Source organism: Podarcis pityusensis (genome assembly GCF_964106645.2).
Source record: "Podarcis pityusensis genome assembly, chromosome: 9".
Taxonomy (NCBI): domain Eukaryota; kingdom Metazoa; phylum Chordata; class Lepidosauria; order Squamata; family Lacertidae; genus Podarcis; species Podarcis pityusensis.
This window is the reverse complement of record NC_138034.1, coordinates 15,996,237-16,018,202: the sequence shown is the minus strand read 5'-3', so window position 1 is coordinate 16,018,202 and position 21,966 is coordinate 15,996,237. Positions and strand designations below refer to the sequence as shown.

The 21,966-nt window shown below is 42.1% G+C and overlaps 1 protein-coding gene across 4 annotated transcripts in view; it reads right to left on the bottom strand.

The window, feature by feature from the left end:
- The window catches only part of TBC1D1 (TBC1 domain family member 1), a 77,348-nt gene extending 55,651 nt beyond the window's left edge, over nt 1-21,697 (bottom strand). For 2 of the 4 annotated variants that reach the window (XM_081019813.1, XM_081019815.1), the window contains exons 1-2: nt 20,890-21,697; nt 14,273-14,730 (exon numbers count right to left, since the gene is read on the bottom strand). In XM_081019813.1, the coding sequence (XP_080875939.1) occupies nt 14,273-14,689 (417 nt within the window). In that variant the 5' untranslated portion in view covers nt 14,690-14,730; nt 20,890-21,697. The remainder of the gene's footprint in view (nt 1-14,272; nt 14,731-20,889) is intronic. The other 2 variants (XM_081019814.1, XM_081019816.1) reach the window with 2 other exon arrangements.
- Nucleotides 21,698-21,966: the final 269 nt, after the last annotated feature.

The following is a 21,966-nucleotide window of genomic DNA, read 5'->3' as shown; positions in this document are numbered from 1 at the left end:
GTGGAGGAAGATGGCAAACCATCTGCATCTGGTAGGAACTGAAGCTGGAATTGTGTGTTTGCTTAAGGGGCTTTAAGGTGTTCCGGATGTTATTTTTTGTGGGAAGATGCCAATGTCACCACTGAATGGTTAGATGTCTGCTAGTTTTATTTTGAAGCAAAGTGTCTAAACTTAGAACTTGGTAACAAATAGGAAAAAGAAATAAAATAAAAAAAGGCCAAAGAATCATGCAATTCATAGCACCTGTGTATATAGCCCATACATAGAAGCACAGATTCATACCAAATATGTCACAACATGAACTGCTCCAACCATGACCTCAGTGTTAGCCCCTGAAATGAATGCATGGAAGCCACCAACTAGTGTGAACTTGCTTGCAGAATGAGCAAGGGTGACCTTTCTTCCACCCAGCCTCAGCTGTGAGCTTCAAGCAGGAAAGCAACCCTAAGGGAAAAACAACAACAACAAAACCCTAAAGGGTGTGTGGGAAATGCCACATATAGTTAGCCTTTCTTTGAATTCATGTGCAGAAAATGAAGCCATCCTATCAAAAAAACATCTCCTCATCCACATGAAACACCAGAATAATATTGACATCAGAGAAAAAGCTCTTTCCTGATTGGATTGATGCTTCATCTGACCCAGTTCCAAAATAATCAAACTTGTAGCTTTCATTACTTTTGGAATTGTCACAGATACACCATTTACTGCATGACAATACACTAATAGCGTCACTGATAATCCTGTCTGCATCACACTGAAAACAGATTTTAAAATAATGTTGGCCAATATGATATCAAATTGAGTGTTCAGGTTTTAATCAAGAAGTTTTACAGTATTAGAATTCCTTGGATTTTGTGTTTGTTCTCAGTAACCACTAAATCCTATCCTAGTGTTTCCTCCAAGATGGGATATGGTTTGGGCATCATTAAAACTATAGAAATGATATCTACTGGGAAATGCAGTTTTGTACAACTTATTTCATAATAAGCAATTTCTGTAGAAATTAACCATCACTGTCTATGAGAGATGTTATTGGTGGAAACAGTTAAAAATAAAACGTAGGGAAGGTATTTAGAAGAAAGTTCACTCTCCTCCCCGATCCCAATCTCTCAGCTAAAAATTCAAGTGAGAAACTGCAGTGGGAGCATCTCCAGAGTTATAAACTATTTTGAAATATAAGCTGCAGATAAAGTACTCCCCAGACTTGCAGCTATTTCTGTGAAGGCAAACTAAAGAGGTTCCAATTTCCTGACACGACTTTCAGAAATGTCTCAGGCTTGGATTGCAATTGGAGACCCACACAGACACCAACACTGTTTGTACTGGCAGATGCATTCAAGAGCAGTTTTTAGCAATCAACAGGCAAATAAAACATGATGAATGGAACTGAGATCTTTTTATCTTGTGTTGCACAGTTTGGAATACCATGATACACCTGTACTTTTCAAGCACAACCCTGAGACTACAATCCTGTGCACACTTTCCAAGTAAATATTGTTGTGAGTAAATGACTCAGAATCAATTTTCAACAGCACCACCAATGTGTAACAAAAAGACTAGAAAGAAATATAAACTTCTCTCTCTTTGTTTCTTTGTTTGATACATAATAGAACTTAAGGTGCAACACTTTACAAACTTTTATGGGAATAAAATGATTGAACTCAAGGGTACTTCTGAGTTGATGTACAGCATTGCACTACAAATCTATGTTCCAGTCAACATAAATTTCACATTTGCATCAGATTTAAGTAAAGTCAATTAAATGTGCTTAAGACAAGGATATCAGTACAGTATGTTTATCCTTTGCTTTAAAAGTATTCAAAGCCAATATCCTTGGCTTTTTGAGAACATGATCAGAACTTTGACATAAATGCATGTTACAAAACTGAAATAGGCTTTACATAAAATAGGCATAATGCAACTGATTAAGTAACTTCAGTCCCTCTGATTTTCACTGGAATGATGTAACTGCTTACTTTTCCAATCGAATAAGTTACTATGCCCATGAGTCCTTTGAATGGAACACAACAGAGTCTAAGGGTATTGCCCCATGCCTTAAATCAGCAGCCTCTGCCCTAATAGCTCTAATCAATCTGAATTTTTATTGATGTTATTGTTTACAAGGAAGACCATTGCAACATGGAGACCAATACAAGACTGAGACTCGTCTGCCTTGTAGCATAGGGTACATAATTTAACACACAAGTATTCTTTTTGGACCAATAGAAATGAAAACAAAAGAAACTTTTATTAAAATAATGGTTATCCTAGTAGCTTAAAACTTTTGCCTCCTGGCTGAGCCCTTACAAATATACACATATAGGCTGGCACTGTTCTAGCTTTGTTCACAGGATTGCTGTCCACATTAGAGAATATAATTGAGAATCAGACTGTGATATCATTTTACTTCCTTGTCCACTTGTGACTAACTGTTGACAGCTTTTCTATTATCAATAAATGCTAACTCTTTATTATCTAGGCTTATGTTGCATGGAGATAGGTCAGATTTCCTTAACCACGCAATTATTTGTTCTGAAGCTGGTAAGGGTAACAGTTTTTGATGCAGCTGGAAACCCTTATGCCTCTAAATATCAGCACGTACACAGAGAAGACATTTCATGTCCTATAGAAAAGACTGTAAAATCTATTATTTAGCAAGAAGTGCCGAGTTTTAAAGTCAGCACATAAGCTGGGTCTATGCTCAGTGGTGCCCACCACCACTCTGATTTTTGCCATGGCCTTTTCCTAAGGAAGTAATGTGATAAAATATTGCTATATATCTGCATCCTACATATTCGGTGTCTGAACGTTGAACATTTGCAAATGCCATAGCTCCACAGTGTGGCTGTTTTAGGGAACTGCAGCACAACAAGGCATCCTAGGGATGCAGAGAAAAAGGAGACATGAAAGAGGGCAGGATACTGGCAGGGGAAAACCAGTGGGTGGAAAGGCGAGTTGCTTAATCTCACCAATTAACTGTATGTGTGGTGGGAAATTGGGATTGTGGCCCATATTCCCCATAATATAACTTGTCTGCCTTGTCCTCATATGTCTTAATGTGCACACAGGGGCCTATATGTGTTTCCTTGTCCATACGAACTGTATGCTCCCCAGCTGTAAAACCAGGTGCATAGCTCCTGTTGATCAAGTTGCAAGCATGGGACTCTACCTATACATCATGTGTAACAATAAAAGGTAGATTGGATGGTGGTGGTTTTCAATGTTCACTGCAATCTCTACATTTGTCAGATCTTCCTTGCTTCTTGTCAGGACTAAGTTCCTCGGCTGGATTTTCTTGGTGCTATTTATTCAACGGCTCAGGGCCACCTGTTGCTTATTGACCACATGTGGCCTTATTGGCTGTTTCGACTTTATGGCAGCCTCCTGGAAAATCCAAGCAGGCCTTTGTTGTGGGCTGTTGATTTAGAACATCAAACTGGACTCACATTTTTCTCTGACCTAAAACATTGTTCTGCAAGGCATGTGCTTGCGAACTAGAATTTATTATTTGCTTTTGGTCTTGTTCCTGAGTTTAGAGCTGACCTATAGCTTAATGGTTGAGTTATGTGAGTTTGGCACTCTGCTGTTTCACAGAGTTCTCTCCTTATAAAGCTAAACGATTGTATTGAGGTTTTTTTTTAAAAAAAAAAATGGGGCAACAAAAGCTACTTCTCTCTTAGTGCTACAATGGTGTCTCCAATGTTACAACAGCAATACTGTATAACTGCACAAACATAGTGGAGAAAGAAAAAAACAGCTTGCTATTGTGGAGATGGGGAAAGCCTGTTTACCTATTCCCCCCCCCCTAAAAAAACACACACATTGGAAATGGTACAGGAAAGGATAGCTATGCACAGTTTTTTTTCTTTTTAAACAGGATGTTTTGCCCCAAAATTTCAGGAATAGGGACATTTGATTTGTGATGTCACAGGCACTGCCCAATGGGTGCCCAACACTGACGTTGCATTATGTTGAGTTGGATCATTTGTCCATCTGGTTCAGTGCAATCTTATCTCTGCAGTGAGTGGTAGTGGCTCTCCAAGGTTTCAAACCAGGGTCTTTTGCAGCCTACCTTGGGGTAATTCCTGGGCGTGAACCTGGAACTTTCTTTTTTTTTTTTAATGATATTTATTAAAATTTCAGAGGATAAAAGAATTACACAAAAACAAAAAGTAAAAATACAAGAAAAATACAAAATACAAAATACAGAAAAAAGAATAAAAGACACTTAAAAAGAAAAAAAAGGAAAATGGATCAATCTTTCCATACCTTACATTCACATCCTTGTTTCCCTGACCTCCTCATACCTCCCTTTTTTGTATTCCAGTTCAATTAGTTAAGTCAGCAATTTCTTTCCCTCTTTGTTTTCTCATGATCCTTTAACTTAATATACTATAACTTTAAATTTTCATCTGTTATCAATCCTTTTTTACATACACCTTTATAGCATTACTGCTTAAACCACCTAGCTTCATTCCAACATCTTTCTAACATTCATTAATTTTGCAATATTTCTGTAAATAGTCTTTAAATTTCTTCCAATCTTCTTCCACCGACTCTTCTCCCTGGTCTCGGATTCTGCCAGTCATTTCCGCCAATTCCATGTAGTCCATCACCTTCATCTGCCATTCTTCCAGAGTGGGTAGGTCTTGTGTCTTCCAATACTTTGCAATAAGTATTCTTGCTGCTGTTGTGGCATACATAAAGAAAGTTCTGTCCTTCTTTGGCACCATTTGGCCGACCATGCCCAGGAGAAAGGCCATCTTTAAAGATAAATTTGGTCATCTTTGGTCATCTTTAAAGATAAATTTCGGTAATAATTTCTCCTTTGCATAAATCACTACCCCTCTTTTTTTAACCTTGTCCGATGAAATGAACTCCTGACCCAGTCTTTTATTAATCAGTAGTTTCCTGTGTAGCCTTGTTACATGTGTTTCTTGTAAACAAATCAAGTCCAATTGTTCCTTTTTTAATAAATGAAACACAGATCTCCTTTTCTGAGGGGAGTTCAAACCATTACAATTCCAACTTAGTAGTTGCAGAGCCATGATGTAGTTACTTTGCTTCTACTCCAACTGCACCCAGTGCCTGTTCCTGTTCTGTCGGTGGTATCACCTTCTTCAGGCGGTCTTTTAGTTCAGGAGGTAAACCTGGTATATCTAAAGTTTCACTTACAAGTGCTCTTAACTCTCCTGCAACTTCCTTCTGCAGGTCTTCTCCGTGGTCTCTCCAAAATTTATCTTTGTCGTCCTCTGATCTTATTTTTATCTTCTTGCCTTTGTAGCTAAAGGATAGGCCTTGGGGGAATTCCCACCTAAAAATAATTCCGTTACTTCTCAACAGGGCAACCAAATCTCTATAGTTGGACCTAAGGTCCAAAAGATACTTCGGAATATCCTTAAATATCTCCACTTTTGACTGATGTATTTCCAAGGTCTTCTGGAAATGCAGACTCAAGATTTTGTCTCTCTCCTCTTTTGTTCGGAGGGTGATCAAACAGTCTCTCACCCTGTTCCTCCTCCCTCCTCTTCCAAGCCTAAAGGCACTCACTATCTTGAAACTATCCTTCTCCAAATCCGGGTTCCAAAAGTCTGCAAATTCCTGCGTAAGAAAGTCAGTCAAGTTGTCTTTCTCAAGTTCGGGTACGGCCCTGATCCTTAAATTCGTTTGTTTCTCCTTCAACTCAATCATAGACAATATTGACCTGTGGTCTTCAAGTTGTTTGTGTAACGGTGGTACCTTCTCTTCAACAACAGTGGCTGTATCGGTAATGGCGGATCGGTAATGGCGGTAATTTCCTGTAGTAATTTCTGAATAGTTTCTGTATTGGTATTTACCTTCTGTCCCAAATTATTAATACTTGTAGTGTTTTGGTCAATTTTGCCCGATGCCTCGGCTACTTGTTTACTTATTCTTTCCAAAGATTCGTTGATTTTACCTAGTGCCTGAGCCAAAGCATCATCAGCTGCCATACCTTTGGATTTAGGTTGTGCCGATGAGGTTGCTGTTGGTAAACCAGAAGGGCCAGATGTCGATGCTCTTCGTTGCAGCCCACCGTCTGTGCGAAATAGTCTGCCAGATCTCATTGCTTGTAACAAATCTATCTTCTCCTTCCCATCTGCCATAACCCTCAAGATAAAACCCAAGGTCAATCTCACGATCAGAGTTTGTTTTGAAGTGGAAAATTCCCTTGGCCCAGCTGCTATTGTAACAATTTCAAACTTCCTCTAGGGGGACACAGTAGCAGTCAAAAATGTCTTAAAGTAATTAACTTTTTCCTTTCGCCCCCCAATTCACAAAAAGGACAACAGTTTCAATCTCAGTTGTTTCCTGTTACTTTAAAACCAGGAGAAGCCAGTCAGCAATATTGTATCTTAGTTGTATCTCAGATGCAGAGTTAACTGTCAAAGAGTACTTTCAGCAACAGCGCAATTCTCAATACGGCTTCTTACTGTCACTGGGAACCCGTTCCAGGGTTTTAAGCGGTGGATTTTAGCTCCTCTTCCTCTCTTTTTTGCAGGGAAATAACGTTCAAACCTTCTCCCCCCTCCTCCCCTGCAATCAAGGGGGGGAAATCGCTTGTTTGATGTTCGAATTATAATCCTTTTCCAACGTCTTTTAAGGTTTCCGCTTACAAGTTCATTGCTTTACTCCATTTACAAGAACGGAAGGCAGACTTCCTGTTTATGCCTCTCCGCTTCGGTGCCAAATAATTTGTAAAGTTCCTTTAGTTCCGAAATTAACCTACTCACGGATCGTTGTTTTGCAGCCAAATTGTCCCAGGAAAAAGGTAGCGCTCTCCGGTAACAGCTACGCGGCTTCGCTCCACGGAAGAAGCAGATGACTCACAGCACCGCGCCACTTCCCCGCTCAGCTCCGGAGCCCGTAATCGGGCTCCTTTGCCAATTGGGGGGGCGCAAAAGGTGCCCGCCGAGTCCCACGGTCACAGGCTTCACCCGCCTGTGATTTCTGAAGGGTCCCCGCCGTAGCGGTGCAGACCTGATTTCCGCAGAGCCGGTTCCCTCCAAGTCAGAGGGAATCCTCCATTACCGATGGCGCCACCCCGGAAGTCCTGTGAACCTGGAACTTTCTACAGTCAAATCATATACTCTTCCTCTGAAGTATGGACCTTCCCCTAAGAACATAACTTTCTCTCAGAGGAGTACTGATTGTGCTTCTGGATCAATGTTACAGATTTTAGCAGATATTTCTTGAGCTATAAGATGGATCATTTAAATTACTGGTCGCCAAACGTTTCAGGCACAACTGCAAAAAAGACAAACTGTTGTGAGCACCACACAGACAACAAAGAACACCATACCCTATTCTATGGGCTACAAGATGCTTCTTTCAAGCCTCATTTCAGCAGGTGACCCCATGGGCACCAGGGAAGGCCTCTGAGGGAACATGAGTGCCATATTAGTGGCCCTTGATTTAAATCAAATGTAATTTTTTGCTCCATGTTTAAAATGTCTACTTTTCTGACAAGTCTGTTAAAAAGTTTATTTCTCTCAGGAGAGCTAAATGCACTCAAGTTTCAATTATTTCTGCTCCTTCAAATGAAAATCAGCTGCATCTTTAAAGTTATGAGCGACCTTACAAAGAAAATAAATGAGGTCTGCAGCATTTGACAGAAGAGAGAAAAGGGCACCAGTACAATTTTTGCTGGCATTGACATTTATATAAATCTGAGTGGAGAGGGGAGTGTTTCTCTAAGTATTTCTTCATAACTTTGCAGATTGTCTTAACATTTGCTAGTCAAATGCTATGAACAATACTAACTCTAATCCCACAGTTGAATGTCTTGTCTGGGTAATTTTAATAGAGAGATGCTTACAAAAGCCTTGGTGTCAGATATAAACAATAAATTACATAATAATCCTCCGTCATGAAGCTGAAGCTAGCAACCAATGTTTGGGGAATTTGCTGTGTCTTTTCTATGCCTTTCATAGTGGGAATAATGTACACAATCCTCATCAGTTCTCAGTCCTGACTGGCTGTGTAGTCTGGTAGCCTACTGTACTATTGATCAGAATGCCAGACACTTCCACTAGCCTTTCAGCAGTGTGCATGTATTGTATTGTTCCAGTTATATCCCACTTTTCACTAAAGGAATTCAAGGTGGCATACATGGTTCCTGATTTACTGCTTCCCATTTTACCCTAACAAACTCTGTTAGATAGGTTAGGTTGAGAGGTGGTGACTGACTAGTGCAAGGTCACTCACTGAGTTTCATGGCTAAGTGAGGATTTGAACCTTGGTCTCTCAGGTCATATTCCATTCTAAAGAATAGAAATACACATCCATGTGAAATAATATGGTTTTGTAACAAAAAGTGAACACAGTGAAGTTAATGTACAATTTGATGCTCGGTGTTATTTATTTATAGCGGTTATTAGCAGTCTTTCCAATACAAAATACACATGATAGCCTCAAAATAAAAGACTATACAATAAGAAAAACACCGCATAAAATACTAAAATAAAAGAAAATGTGGATAACTTTCATCTTTCTTCTGCTCATTAAGTATAATCACTAAGAAATAGTGGCTTTAAAATAACCTAAGAACTACCAAACCTGTCAGGCACAAAGTCATTTAGATAAACATCCTATTTCTAGCCAGTACTGAGGACATTTACAGCAAACATGGGACAAATCCAGTACTCCAACTGATCGCAACTGGGTACTGCTATACTTAACTGTCCAATTGTAATACGATACTATCTGTACTGTTGCATACTCTTCGCCTCTAGGCAAAACAAAGCTTATGTTTATGCAACTGCACTTTTACTCTCCCCTCTCTCATCCCTCCCTGCCTATCATGTCCCTAAGTCAGTTCAGAGGATATGCTGGAAGCCAACTTTGGGGTGGGGGGAATTCTTCACATTAGACTCTTGCTGTTGGTCCTAATAGTTACTTCAAATCATTATTGAGGAACTGGAATCAAACAAAGGCTGGTTACAGTATAAGCCAGCTATACAAGCCTCAAAAATATGGATTTTTCTCAAAACACTTTCCCAAAAAATATTATTCTAAGTTGCAGATTGGAATCAGGTTGACAAAGGTGCAGTACCAATTGGGTGCTATTATTATTCAGTTTTTGCATCCTAAGCAACAAATATATTTGACTGTTCAGAAAAAAAACAACCCTGGGTGGTTTACACGGACCCCCTGCAGTCCATGGACCACCAGCTGGTAACCACTGCTGTATCTTCTTGTTTTTCAGTCTTTTGGTTAAGATAAAAAATAATAAAATGCACCTGTATGGTGGCCCTCTTTTCCTCTCTTCCAACTCCAGCTACAAAGTTGCATTCTTTTACTTGAGCTTCTAAATTGACTTGGTGTAAAAAATTGGAAAGCCAAATATTTTCCCAAACTCTGAACTTTAGATACTGAGTGAAGCAACTGCTCAAAATTGTGTTAGCAGGGCAGAGCCATTTGAAAATATTGGTGGATTTTGAACAGCTTTTTGACAATTCACAATTTCTCTATTTCCAGAAATAAAAGACTTTGTGGGGTTTTTCAGTCATAGACATTTTGTTAGCTTGCATGGGAAAAGGGGCTTCTAACAGCTGAAACATTACAGTGGAACCGCGGGTTGCGAATGTGATCCATGAGGGAGGCACATTTGCAACCCACAGCGTTGTGTCTGCGTGCGCAGGCGCACAACATGATTTGGCACTTCTGCGCATGTGCAAAGCACGATTTAGCACTTCTGCACATGCGCCAAAACCCAGAAATAACCTGTTCCGGTACTTCCGGGTTCGGCGTGTCCGTAACCCGAAAACGTGCAACCCGCAGCGTTCACAACCCAAGGTATAACTGTATATGAATACCTGTTAGATTGTGAAACCTGTATACAAATCAAGATAGGGCAGCTTTTTCATCCTGAGGGCCACATTACCTCAGAGAGAAGCTTGTGGGGGCCATGTGCCCATAGTAGGTGGACCAGAGGCAAAAGTGGGCATAACGTTGGGTATGACTCTTTCCTTTATACATTCCAGCCATGCAAATGCAGATGTTTCTACATACACCCCTCCATATGCCATCTAGGATATGAGAAGCATTATTAGATGTCAACGATACATTTCAGTCAAACAAAAGCACTAAGGAAGCATACAATGAGGGGAGGGCATAGCCATAGGAAAGTGTTCTGCCTCTGGGCTTGAGGTTTCCCAGCCCAATATAAATATAAGCCCACCTTGCAGAAAGGCCTGTTGACCAGCAATTAATAGGCCAGCATGTGTTTATTGTTTGGCCAGGCCAGAATAAGTTTCTCAATATACTTCCTATGCATGTTTGTGGAATTAAGTATCAAAGACGAACACTTCAATAGCATTCTGAGATCAAAGGTTTTAAGAAGGCTTGTTTTCTCATTGAAGCAAAACCACCTGATGCTGAAATTGTTTGACTGGCCTCTGTAGAGGAGATCAAAGACTAAAGAATAAGATTTGGCGATATAAAACTAACTGGTATTTTTGTATTTCCAGAGATAGAGAATCTGTACCTGCATAGAACCTAAGGGACCTCATATGAATGTCTACTATTTCCCCTATCAGTCCATTGTAAAACTCTTTCAGCATGTAGGAAATGATGGGTTAATCACCAGCAATTGGGTTTCTCTCTCTCTCTCTCTCCTCCCCACTTTTACCGTATATTATTTTCTTGCTTTGTATACTACCTAGCCTTATTAAGAGTTCAGGAGAACTCAAAAGATTGTGCATTGCTTTATGATATTTTGGTTGGCCTAATAAAGATATTGTCCTAATATGGACATTGAAATTTTTCATTTCAACCAACCATTACTTTTTGTATTGTATAGTTATACTTTCATCTCATTATTTAACTCTAAAACTTGTATAGTACACTATACTTTCTCTCCTCCATGCACATGCTGTTGATTCCTTCCTAATTCAGGCATACCATCCTTTGCATGGTTTACATAAACGATTTGGAAATTGGGCAAGCCATGCTTTATGCAAGCCTGAGAGAAAGAACCTCTGGCCTTCCAGATGTTATAGAGTACAGTTCCCACTATCCCTGACCATTGACCATGCTTACCCCAGTAAGCTCATGGGAGTTGCAGTCTAATAGCATCTGGCTCACAGGTTCCCCGCACCTGGTGTAAGTCAAAGTACGCGTCCAAACCAGAACCTACTTTCCAGTCATGATTTCTGGTTCATGGTTGGTGCAAACCACCATTTGCCAGTTTGTTAACTTTGGTTTCCCCAAAGAAGGGAGGAAGAAAATTGGAGTGTGCGAGAAAGTGCATAACTGCACTTTTCTCTCACTTCCTTCTTAAATAAAAACTTACTGTTAATGAGTTTGCTAACCTAAGGTATAAAATGCATGTTCAATGCTATACATTTTATGTTTCACTGGTATGGCCAGGACCTAAAATGGAAAGTCCTCTCTCTTCCAGGACTTGCACTTCTGCAGAGGGACTTTTGTTTTTTGAGTAACAGATACACCCAAATCACAAACTTCCATTTTTGTTCAAAAGGCAAAGAAAGGGTTCAAAGAAAGCACAAGTCTGGAGTCATCTTGGAACACTGAACTAGCACAGTTCTTCAGATCCTGGCCAATGTCTGCTACCATATTACAGCACTCCAATTTTGCAATGCTCCTAAAGAAGAAGCCACACCATTATAACAGTGTGTGAGAGCTCATGGATCTCAAGCAAAGTCTCATGAAAAATACCCATTCTCAACTTCAAAAGCTTCCACATGGCCGAGAAGCCACCTAATGACTAAAGTAAAAACCATTCCCCAAGTTTAAAATGCTACCCCAAAAACAATCTTACGGATAGATTTTTTAAAGATACATTTGTCCTTCAGATTACAAATACCAGAACTAGTTTAGAGGCTCACTACATATTTGGCAGCAAAGTATTAAAAAAAAAAGTTTTTCTAAAGAAATATTTGTTTTACTTGGTATAAACAAGGTTCACAATTATTTGAGCTTCTTCCAAATCAGGATCCTTTTTACGTGATAGGACTTTTAGAAAAGGACAAGATGTTTATGTTATGTTATGCTTTAGAACTATAAATTTTGCATCCATTTGATGTTCGTAGCTGTGTGAAAATGTTCGGCTCTTTCCTAGAACATGATGTTAATAATAAACCGATAGCCCCAAAAGAAACTAAAACATGCACAGTCCTCTACTTAACTGTTTTGTTCTTCAAACTTTATGTCAAACTGCTCCCAGAACTAGCCAAGCAAGTAAATGTTACCATCATTTTTTCACAGTGTAAAACAAAATGGGGCATTGTGGTAGACAGCAAACAGTGATCAATAATATATATTTACAAAAGTAACTAATAATAACATCATCTACTAGTGTTTGAGGTGATTATTATTGCCATCCGTATTTTGGGAGGGAGCGGGGCAGGGGACATCCCATGCTTTTAAGTGTCCTGGTTACAACATAACATTCACTGATTGAGACCAACAGTTCTCAAAGCAAGGGACACTCAAGCCATTCTGTTTTCACAATGTGACATCATATAGCTACTAAAGATCAGAACTCCAGGCAAATTGGGAACAGAGGTAGGAAAACAGGTAGAGAAGGAACTATCAGCCTCCGGCCATCTGGAACAAATCTGTAATGCTGTTGTCACAACATATTTATTACGTAGCAGTTTGGGGCATATCAGTCCCAGCACTGTTACCCTACACTTTAGTTAATACCCACAGTGGCAGACTTTAGGCTCTCAAATTTCAGTGGTGCCCTGGGCTACGCTAAAATTCACCATCACTCCTGTCTCTCATGCTCCATTCTACAGCACTGTTGTGGCACCCCTTGCTGCACAGCGCCCAGTGCAGCCAAGCCAGTCGTGCTAAAACAGCCTTTGACACCCATATCCTGTGGTTCAAGGAATTACACATAGACTAATATTTACTAGCATGTGGTCTGGAATGGAAAGAGGTATGTATACTGCAAACTTAAAACTGGTTTATCAGTTATTCCCTTTCCTAGAGGAACTGCAATTCCATTCTTTGGGGAGCCTATGATAAGCCATATTTACTGTGGAGACGCGGGTGGTGCTGTGGTCTAAATCACAGCCTATTGGGCTTGCCAATCAGAAGGCTGTACAAAACAAAAGCAAAACTTTTATCACAAGTTATCTATGGAGTATCTATACTATTGATTCATATTACAGTAGTTTTATACTAGTTCAAGTAGCCCCTCAAAAAGCTACTGAGGGTGCTGAGAATTTTCTTTGACACCCCTGGCCCACCACCAATCTACAATTTTCATTATTTTATGCAGAAAGGAAGTCCCAATGGAAAGAAAATGGCTAAAAATATTAATAGTCCCCAAATACACTGCCATATTCAGAGATAACTGTACTAATTGAATGTTCTCTGGATAACAGAAGCTGAGAGTTAAAGACATATGGCACAAAGAGGATAATTATCACTCCCTAACTGCCCTATTTAGGGACGTGGGTGGCGCTGTGGGTTAAACCATAGAGCCTAGAAATTCGGAGGTTTGAATCCCCGCGACGGGGTGAGCTCCCGTTGCTCAGTCCCTGCTCCTGCCAACCTAGCAGTTCAAAAGCACGTCAAAGTGCAAGTAGATAAATAGGTACCGCTCCAGCAGGAAGGTAAATGGTGTTTCCGTGCACTGCTCTGGTTCGCCAGAAGCAGCTTAGTCATGCTGGCCACATGACCCAGAAGCTGTACACCAGCTCCCTCGGCCAATATAGCAAGAAGAGTGCTGCAGCCCCAGAGTCGGTGACGACTGGCCTAATGGTCAAGGGTCCCTTTACCATTTACCTTTTTAACTGCCCTATTTGCACCACTTTTACTGAACAATTTCTTCGTGCACATTGACACAGACTGAATACCAAGCATCATAGAGTACTAATATAATTTGTTTGAGAGGTCCTATATTCATGAAATAGGGGAAGGTCTGGATAAATGAATGGATACTTTATATATTGAGAACATAATCATATACAGCTTGTATGGAATAGAACTATTCACATCCACATCATGCATTTAAAGCACATTTATAGCATTTTAACAGTCATGGCTTCCTGTAAAGGATCCTGGGAAGTGTAGTTTACCTCTCACAGAGCCACAATCCCAGTAGCTTTATAAAACTACAGTTCCCTGGATTCTTTGTGTGAAGTAACATATCTTAAATGTATGGCATGGATGTCAAACCATCACAGAAGCTGCATCTCTCTACAATACAATTTATTTAAATGCCATCTTAATTTGCAACACATTTGAATGTAAACAAAAATATATCACTTACTTTTGTTTGATCATCAGCTTTGAATACGTAACAGATACTTTGGGGGTTTGTTGCACCATCTTTTATTAAGCAGGCAAAGTAGCTTGGATCATGACTGTTGTGAATCAGTTTGTGGACATGCTGCGGCTTACACTCAAACAGGCTGGAACAAATCAGAGGATCCCACTGCTGGGTTTTCCCTGTGTCTGCTTCACATCGCAGCCTGGTCGGTGAGACATAAAGCCGTATTTGGCTGGAGTTAGGCTCTTCCTTCAAGGAGTGTGTGCTGAGCTGCCGAATCTCTGCCACAATCCAAGGGAGCACTGGCATAGTGGTTAGAGAGTGTACTGGCAGAGAACCTACTAGATGAAGGCTGAAGTCTATTGAGCCATCACTGGTTGCTTCAGGATTTTTAACTTTGAACGATATGGGATCCATGTTTGAGTCATCAAACAAATTTTTGATGAAGACTTATAATTCTGAAAGGAAAGATATTTACACTGTTAACACAATTTCCCTCTTTTATCATTTAAAAGTCATGTCAGTGACTGTATAAAATTAAGCAATAAAATGAAAAGCTTATTGTGTAATATCAGACATTAACAACAGTGATTCACACTTAGGGCAAAAGCATTAAGGAATCAAGTCATATTTAAACATAGGGATGTTAAAGCCTCAGATGATTCTCAGCCAGCTATAAAGTATATTTCATTATTTAAAAGCCACAGCACTATAGTAGATTCATTCTGGTTCTTTGATATGGGTCCAATTATGAGCTACAACATTTGCATGCAAGGTTTTGTCTTCAGGCTCATTGAAAACACAAGAAAAAGCAAGACTGTTGAAGTCCAAATTAAAATATCCAAAGGTTTTAAGAAATACCGTACTTTTCCGTGTATAAAACTAGGGTTTTTTTTACTAAAAAATAAAGTTTAAAAGGGGGGTAGTCTTATACACAGGGGCAATCTCCCCCCATTTTATTAATTTTGAGTCCTCCAAAACAGGGGGCGTCTTAATACATGGGGGCGTGTTATACACGGAAAAATATGGTAGCTTGTGTAACAAGAACCACAGACTCCCACTATCCCCAGCCAGCATGGCAAATGGTCAGAGCAGACGAGAGCTGTAGTCCAACAACAGATGGAGGGTCACAGGCTCCTCACCCCGCTTGAAGATACTGAGGAGAAGGAGGAAGCATAACGACTTAGCAACACCATGGGCTAAGTAGGAAAGGGAAGACAGGGAGGCAACCACAGTTTTGTCTGTAATAAGAAAACAAGTGTGGAAGGAGGAAGTAGGAGACAAAGATTGTGTGGATGTTGGGTCTTGATTTGGGGACTAAATGATGTGAACAACCCTTCCCCCTTTTTCTTGAGTTCATATTGACTGCACATTAGCTTGCCCTTATCCTCTAGGAACTGGCCCTTTGACCTTCCTGGAGAGCATTCTTCTAAAGCAGTATCAAACCTATAGCAACCCATATATCTAGGGAGGTACAAAGGTGATGATACATCACACCACAAGAATCATATTACATTTTCTGGTCTACTATTTTTATCCTGACTTAATGCTTGTTTGCAACATAATGAAAGTTTGTGTACTTTGACAAATGTTCTCCTTACTTAAAATATGCAGTGGCTCAGCTTATAAGCACATTAAGACGATTGAGAGCAACTGTCAACAGTTCATAGCCTTTTGAACTCTGAGGGAGATAGCAAGAGTGCCTCTTTTTTCCATTTTATATAGTAATGTTCTTTTCAATCTCTGAGCTTAGCTACAGTCACAAATCCCACCATCTGTACTGCAGCGAGGCTCCTAAATAATAGCTCAGGAGTATTAGCCTCTTTCCTAAATAACATGCAGTACATAAGCAATCTCTTAAAACTAGCCTAAAATAGGACACATGAGTTCAAATTCCCATGCAGCCGTTCATAGATAGGAAAGTATCTTGTTTTAAAAGGAATGCTAGCTAAGAAATAAAATGGTGGTGCTTAAGAACTAAGAAAGGAACTGCTATTCTTTATTATCAGAACAGATTATTATTCCTGGATACACATTTGTATCCTTCTCATTTATTTACTCAGAGATGTAGCATAAAATTTCTTTTCACCACAACTGATAAGAAAGCTGAAATTTGATATATCAATCAACCAATCATTTTATTTGTAAGCTGCCTTTCCAAAATTAAAACCATGCTCAAGGCGGCTTACAACATATAAAAAATCACATAACAACAGTGGTCAATAAACAATAAACAAAACATCAAAAAGTGCACAAAAGTATATGGATCGTCCAACTCCAGAGAAGGTTGAACATGTTACCTCTCTCCCTCAAAATGTGGAGCATGGAGTCTAGTTCCTAACAGCAGTCAGTAAAGTGAAATTCAAGACACAAATTAGACAACACGTTGAGAGTATGGGGAGGTCTTAGTAACTCTCAGTTGGATGAGTGTATGTTTGGTTTAAAGTGGCAGCCAGAAAAGAGACTTGAAAAATGGGAGAAGCCACATATATTTGGTATTTTCTCCTCAACATACTTTTAACAGTAAAGGTGAGAGACTTCTAGAGTGATGCCAACTACTATAAGTAATTTTACCGTCATGTGTGTGTGCACATGTGTAACATCAGTGTAAATATTTTGAGATTAAGTGACCTGAATACTTTAGCACAGAGCTTTCCAAACTGTGTGTCGCGACATATCAGCGTGTCGGCTGCAATGTGTAGGTGTGTCGCACGAATGCTCCCCATGCTGCTCCTGGGGCTGGAAAGGGATTGGTTTAACCTCTGGTTTGCTAGTAAATCTGAATTAAGGTAAAGGTAAAGGGACCCCTGACCATTTGGTCCAGTCGTGACCGACTCTGGGGTTGTGGCGCTCATCTCGCTTTATTGGCCGAGGGAGCCGGCGTACAGTCATGTGGCCAGCATGACTAAGCCGCTTCTGGTGAATCAGAGCAGCGCGCGGAAACGCCGTTTACCTTCCCACTGGAGAGGTACCTATTTATCTACTGTGTTGCAAAATGATGCGTGTCTAAAAAGTGTGTCATCAACATGAAAAGTTTGGAATGCTCTTCTTTAGCATCTAAGAAAGAATTACAGTAAACTCACAACATATGCAGGAATTACGTTCTGGGGATCACGCCTAAACCCAAAACCACATATAGGTAAAGCCAGTGCTATTTTTCTAGAAAAAGAGGTGCCGGAACTCACCATGAACACCTCCCCTGTTCTCTTAGAATGGCAATGGTGCCCACCTGAGAGGTGCTGGAACTGAGTTCCGGTGAGCTGAAAAAAAGCCCTGGTCAAAGCACACTGAGTTCAATGGCAGGTGGGATTGCTAAATCATTTTCCACAGAATCGTGCCTGCTTTCTGTCCCCTTTTTTTTGTGTGCTATGCACATAAAGCTGAATGTGCACAAGTTAAATGCAAGTGAATTGTATTTACTGTACTTAAATTAGGACATTATCACTTTGTGCAGGTGCTTATAACAGTTCTAAGAATCCAGACTTTCCATTTGGGGGAGGGGAAACCCCACCTCTCTCAGTGATGAAGCTGGGAACCACTCAGCTTCATTGCTGGGTTCCCAGGGAGCAGGGCTTCTGGGGCAGACCAAAGAGAAGACTCTAGGGGTCTGGTCCACTCCAGGAACATAAAAAGAGGACACAACCAACTTCCACCACAGTCCCCCGCTGATCTTTCCACCCACCCTCTAATGCTATTCTTTGTAATTTTGCTTTTATCTAATATTTAATTGTCACAACTTTCCTATGGTGGAAAAGGCACTGGGCTGAATCCTTAGAAGGGAGGGGCAGGCAAAGGTCACCATTTTTCAGCTAAGGAGATTCCCCTTAAGCGATCTTGGAGGGCAGAGTTTTCTGTCCTGAAGCCCAGTTTGGGGGTTGATGAGCCATGGCACCCTCGCCTCAGTGGCCTGGGGAGGTTCTCTGTAAGTGGTTCATACTGTGCGGAAATCTCAAAATTGGTCAATCTTTGCTGTCAAGACACAGCTCATCACCCAACAGGCTGCCTTGGTGATCACATGGATATAGGCCTTCGCTTTGCCAAAGCTCTTGCGCTGTAATCAATAAAGCTATGGCCTCCCCCCCCCCAACTTGTCATTTTTACTGATTGCTTCCCACACCCCAGAGCTACACTGCACATGGGCCTACAATGCACATACAAGGTGGACTTGAGTTTAGATAAATGGCCTCCACAGATTTAGTAACCTTGGCATCTTGGGATCAGTAACCTTGACCTATATGTGAATTGAGTCACTCTGCTTATAGACGTTTTGCAGATGCCTGATTCACCATCTACCCAAAGCACTGGCCATGGTGCAGGCTATAGTCTATTACTCCTCAAGAGGACATAATTGAGGGCTGGGAACATCACCCATTTAAAATCCTGGAGAGCCACTGCTGGTCAGTGTGGCCAATACTGAGTTAGATGGACCAGTGGTCTGACTGAGTAAAGGATAGCTCCCTACCTTCCTAACTACTCTAAGCAGTTTTCCCCTCTATGACTACAGCTACCCTTAAATATTCAGCTATGACGCATTTTGTAACCTTTCCCCTCTTTTATGCCCTGTCTCTGTAATTTTAATACTGCTAAAAATCCTTTCCAAGCCCTTTACAAACATCAAGCTTGAAACCAGAGTGTACTGTGCTATGTATAACATTACTTTGCATGCTTCACTCTGAGCAGCACAATTGGAGTTTATTGCTGTGACATTCCTGAGACATTATTTTTACCCATAATACTCCAAGTGCACACCCTAAATACAGCACAAGCAAACTCCAAAGAGAAAAGTTGCTAACCAACCCGTACATTTTGGATTATTCTCCACTAGGAAATATTATATCCCTCATTGTACTTGTACAGATGACGCTGGTTACAATATTTGGTTATTTTTGGAGTGAAGAAGGGGTTATCATCTTGCAATTTAAAAAGGAAACTGCCTCCCAAATTACATGCTTATTGCTAGGTTGTTTATGCTTCCATCATCACTAACGCAGGTGAACTTGTATCTCACTGGGATTTCAACATTACAGCAAAATCCCAGACTGAAATTGTATCCTAAGCTCCGCAGTGCTAAATGGCAGAGTGACCCTCTATCACTTGATCTCTGAACAGAAGAGAAAACCACACAAGTGCAGTGCTGAGTTATGAGCAAAGTTGGCACCTTTAGTTCTACAATTTGTTACTGGCACAAGTTAGAGCCTACAAAGTACATTCAAAGCTGCCTTTGAATCTCAACAGGATGATGCACTGAGAGATAAATCTATGCCTGTCTCTTAGAAAATGGAAATGAATGCACACAAAACACTTCTTTTTAATCTTGATATATGCATGATATCCACATGATAAAAAATAAAAAGCAAAACTCAACTTTACTTCCAAATATGCCACTTTCACCTGGCATATTACATTAATTTTAGTGCTGGTACTGTCGTAAGCTTTGGGAGCTAGATGAAAAGCAGGGTAAGTGGCAAAAGGTGCGTTCATCAGGAAACGTATTAAACATGCTTTTAACCAAATATTTGTGGGATTCCAACCAGACATCATTGCTCATACCAACAGATTAATTACGATCGAGTTGAGAGAGGACAAAAACAAGCAAACATGCAAACAAAAAACCAACATTTAATGCATTTTTGTAGACCTAAAACTGTTTATATACAGAGAGAGAGAGAGAGAGAGAGAGAGCTGTCCTAGTTTTCACAATCCTTCTACTGTGATTTATTGATGCAACAATTATTGAAGGGAAGTTGTCAGTGTCAGCAATGCCAGTCATTAAAACGTTCCCATTTGGCATCCGCAGCTTCCTTCTAACTGTGCAAAGCTGGCTGCGGTTGTGAGACCACAAAGCCAAAGCGTAGCTGAGTAAGATCTATATTCCTCAGTCCCAATTGAAGTGAGGCCCAAGGCATGCTTACTGGAGGGCATGGGACCCAACTCCTAGTGGGCAAGGTTCCTTTGCCCCCAAAAAGATTTGAGGCCCCCCCCAAAAAAAACACCTTAATGGGCATTGCCATTCAAATGGTGTTTGTGTGTGTGCTGCATCATGTGATCAATTAAGTGGGGCAGGATTTACCTGTCTCCTCTCCTCCAATATTTATTCAAATTGGCACACATGGGCGTAGCCAAGGGGGCACCGTGGGGGGCAGCTGCCCCCTCCTTATCAATACAAATCAATACAAATCTGAGGTTCTTCTGGCCCCTCCCAACAAAAATCCTGTCTACGCCTATGTTGACACTCCTGCTGGAGGGTGAGGCGAACCCCACCAAACGCAGCGGGGGGGGGGGGTATTTCCATTGCATAACAGCGTCCATTGATTTCCATGCCACCTTTCACAGTTCCCTGTGAAAATCCAGACTGTAAGCTCCTCGGGGCAGAGAGACCACGTCCCTCGGCGAAGCCTCTTGCCCACATACGGTCATAGTGGAAGCAGCAGCAACAACACCACGTGGTTGTTCCGTATCGCCACGGGGTGTGTGGGGTGTCTGGGTGGGTTAGGTGGGTGCTGCGCCCTCCTCCCCACCCCCCGCCCCCGCCCCAGAAGCAGCGTCAATCAACCTGCAAAGGGAGAAAAAGTATGAAGGGAGTTGGGGGTGGGGGCCGGTGAGAGAAGATCACTCACCGATCAGCAGCAGCAGCAGCAGCCTGGCAGGATGAGTGTGTGCCTTGAAAGGAAGTGCGCCGTCTGCGGCTCGCGAAGAGATGTCAGCGAAGAGGCGAGGAAGATGAAGACCGAGAGAGGAAGGCGGAACTCTCCCGCCTCGTCCCTGAGGGGACGGCAATGTCCCGCGGTCGACGAGGAAGTTGGCCGGGGCGCAAGCGGCTCCTGTTGCTTCGTTCGCTACGTGACCGGCGTCGCTCGCTCCCCCGCCCCCGGGGCTGTCAAAGGCGGGCGGGCGGGTTGTGAGGCGGCGGCGTCCCCTTGAGGGAGAAACGACGAACGGAGGAGCGGCTCCCTCACAGCGCCCTCTCTGGGCTGCCCCGCCGCGCCCGCCTCTCCCCCGAGGGCGCAGCTGAGGCGGGGGAGGGAAGAGCCGCAACAAGCCGGCACATGCACCGGCGGCAATGGCTCCTTATCCAGCCGCGTCTCTCGAGGGAGAGAGGAGGAGGAAGGACCGGGCCGAGCCGAGCCGGGGTGGGGGGGTAGGCGGCCTCGGAGGGGCCATGAAGGAGTTGCGCGCTGTAAAAATAGAAGTTTCCACAGGCCGCGAGCGAAGCCTGGGGATGTGGGGGTGATGAGGCGAAGCGGGTTGGCGCGCTTTTCCTCTCAGAATAATCGCCTCAGAGAAAAGCACACGCAGTGAGGGACTTGGATGTGGCGCAGCAGCAGCAGCAGCAGCACCCGGTCTTGCCGCGGTCATGTGCGAGAAACAGCTGCACTGCAGGCCGGCGCGCGAGCGCGCGTGAAGGGCGGCCTCTCCCGCTCTGCCTGCCTCTCTCTTTCCCGCCTTTTCTTGCTTCTCCCCCCCCCCCCTCGGAACCCACCACAAAAAGGCGGGCGGGTTAGGCGCTCGAGGCAGAAGGGCACCACGCCGAGCCCTGACCACACCGCCGCCCCTCCTCAGCCCGAAGGCTCCTGAGGGTGATGAAGGCACAGTCCTCACGTTCAGAGCAGAGAAGCCCTCGAGTCAGGGGTGCCAGCTTGAATAAATAAAATATGGGGAGGGGTTTTGAGAGTGAGCCCCATAGTTGATCACGA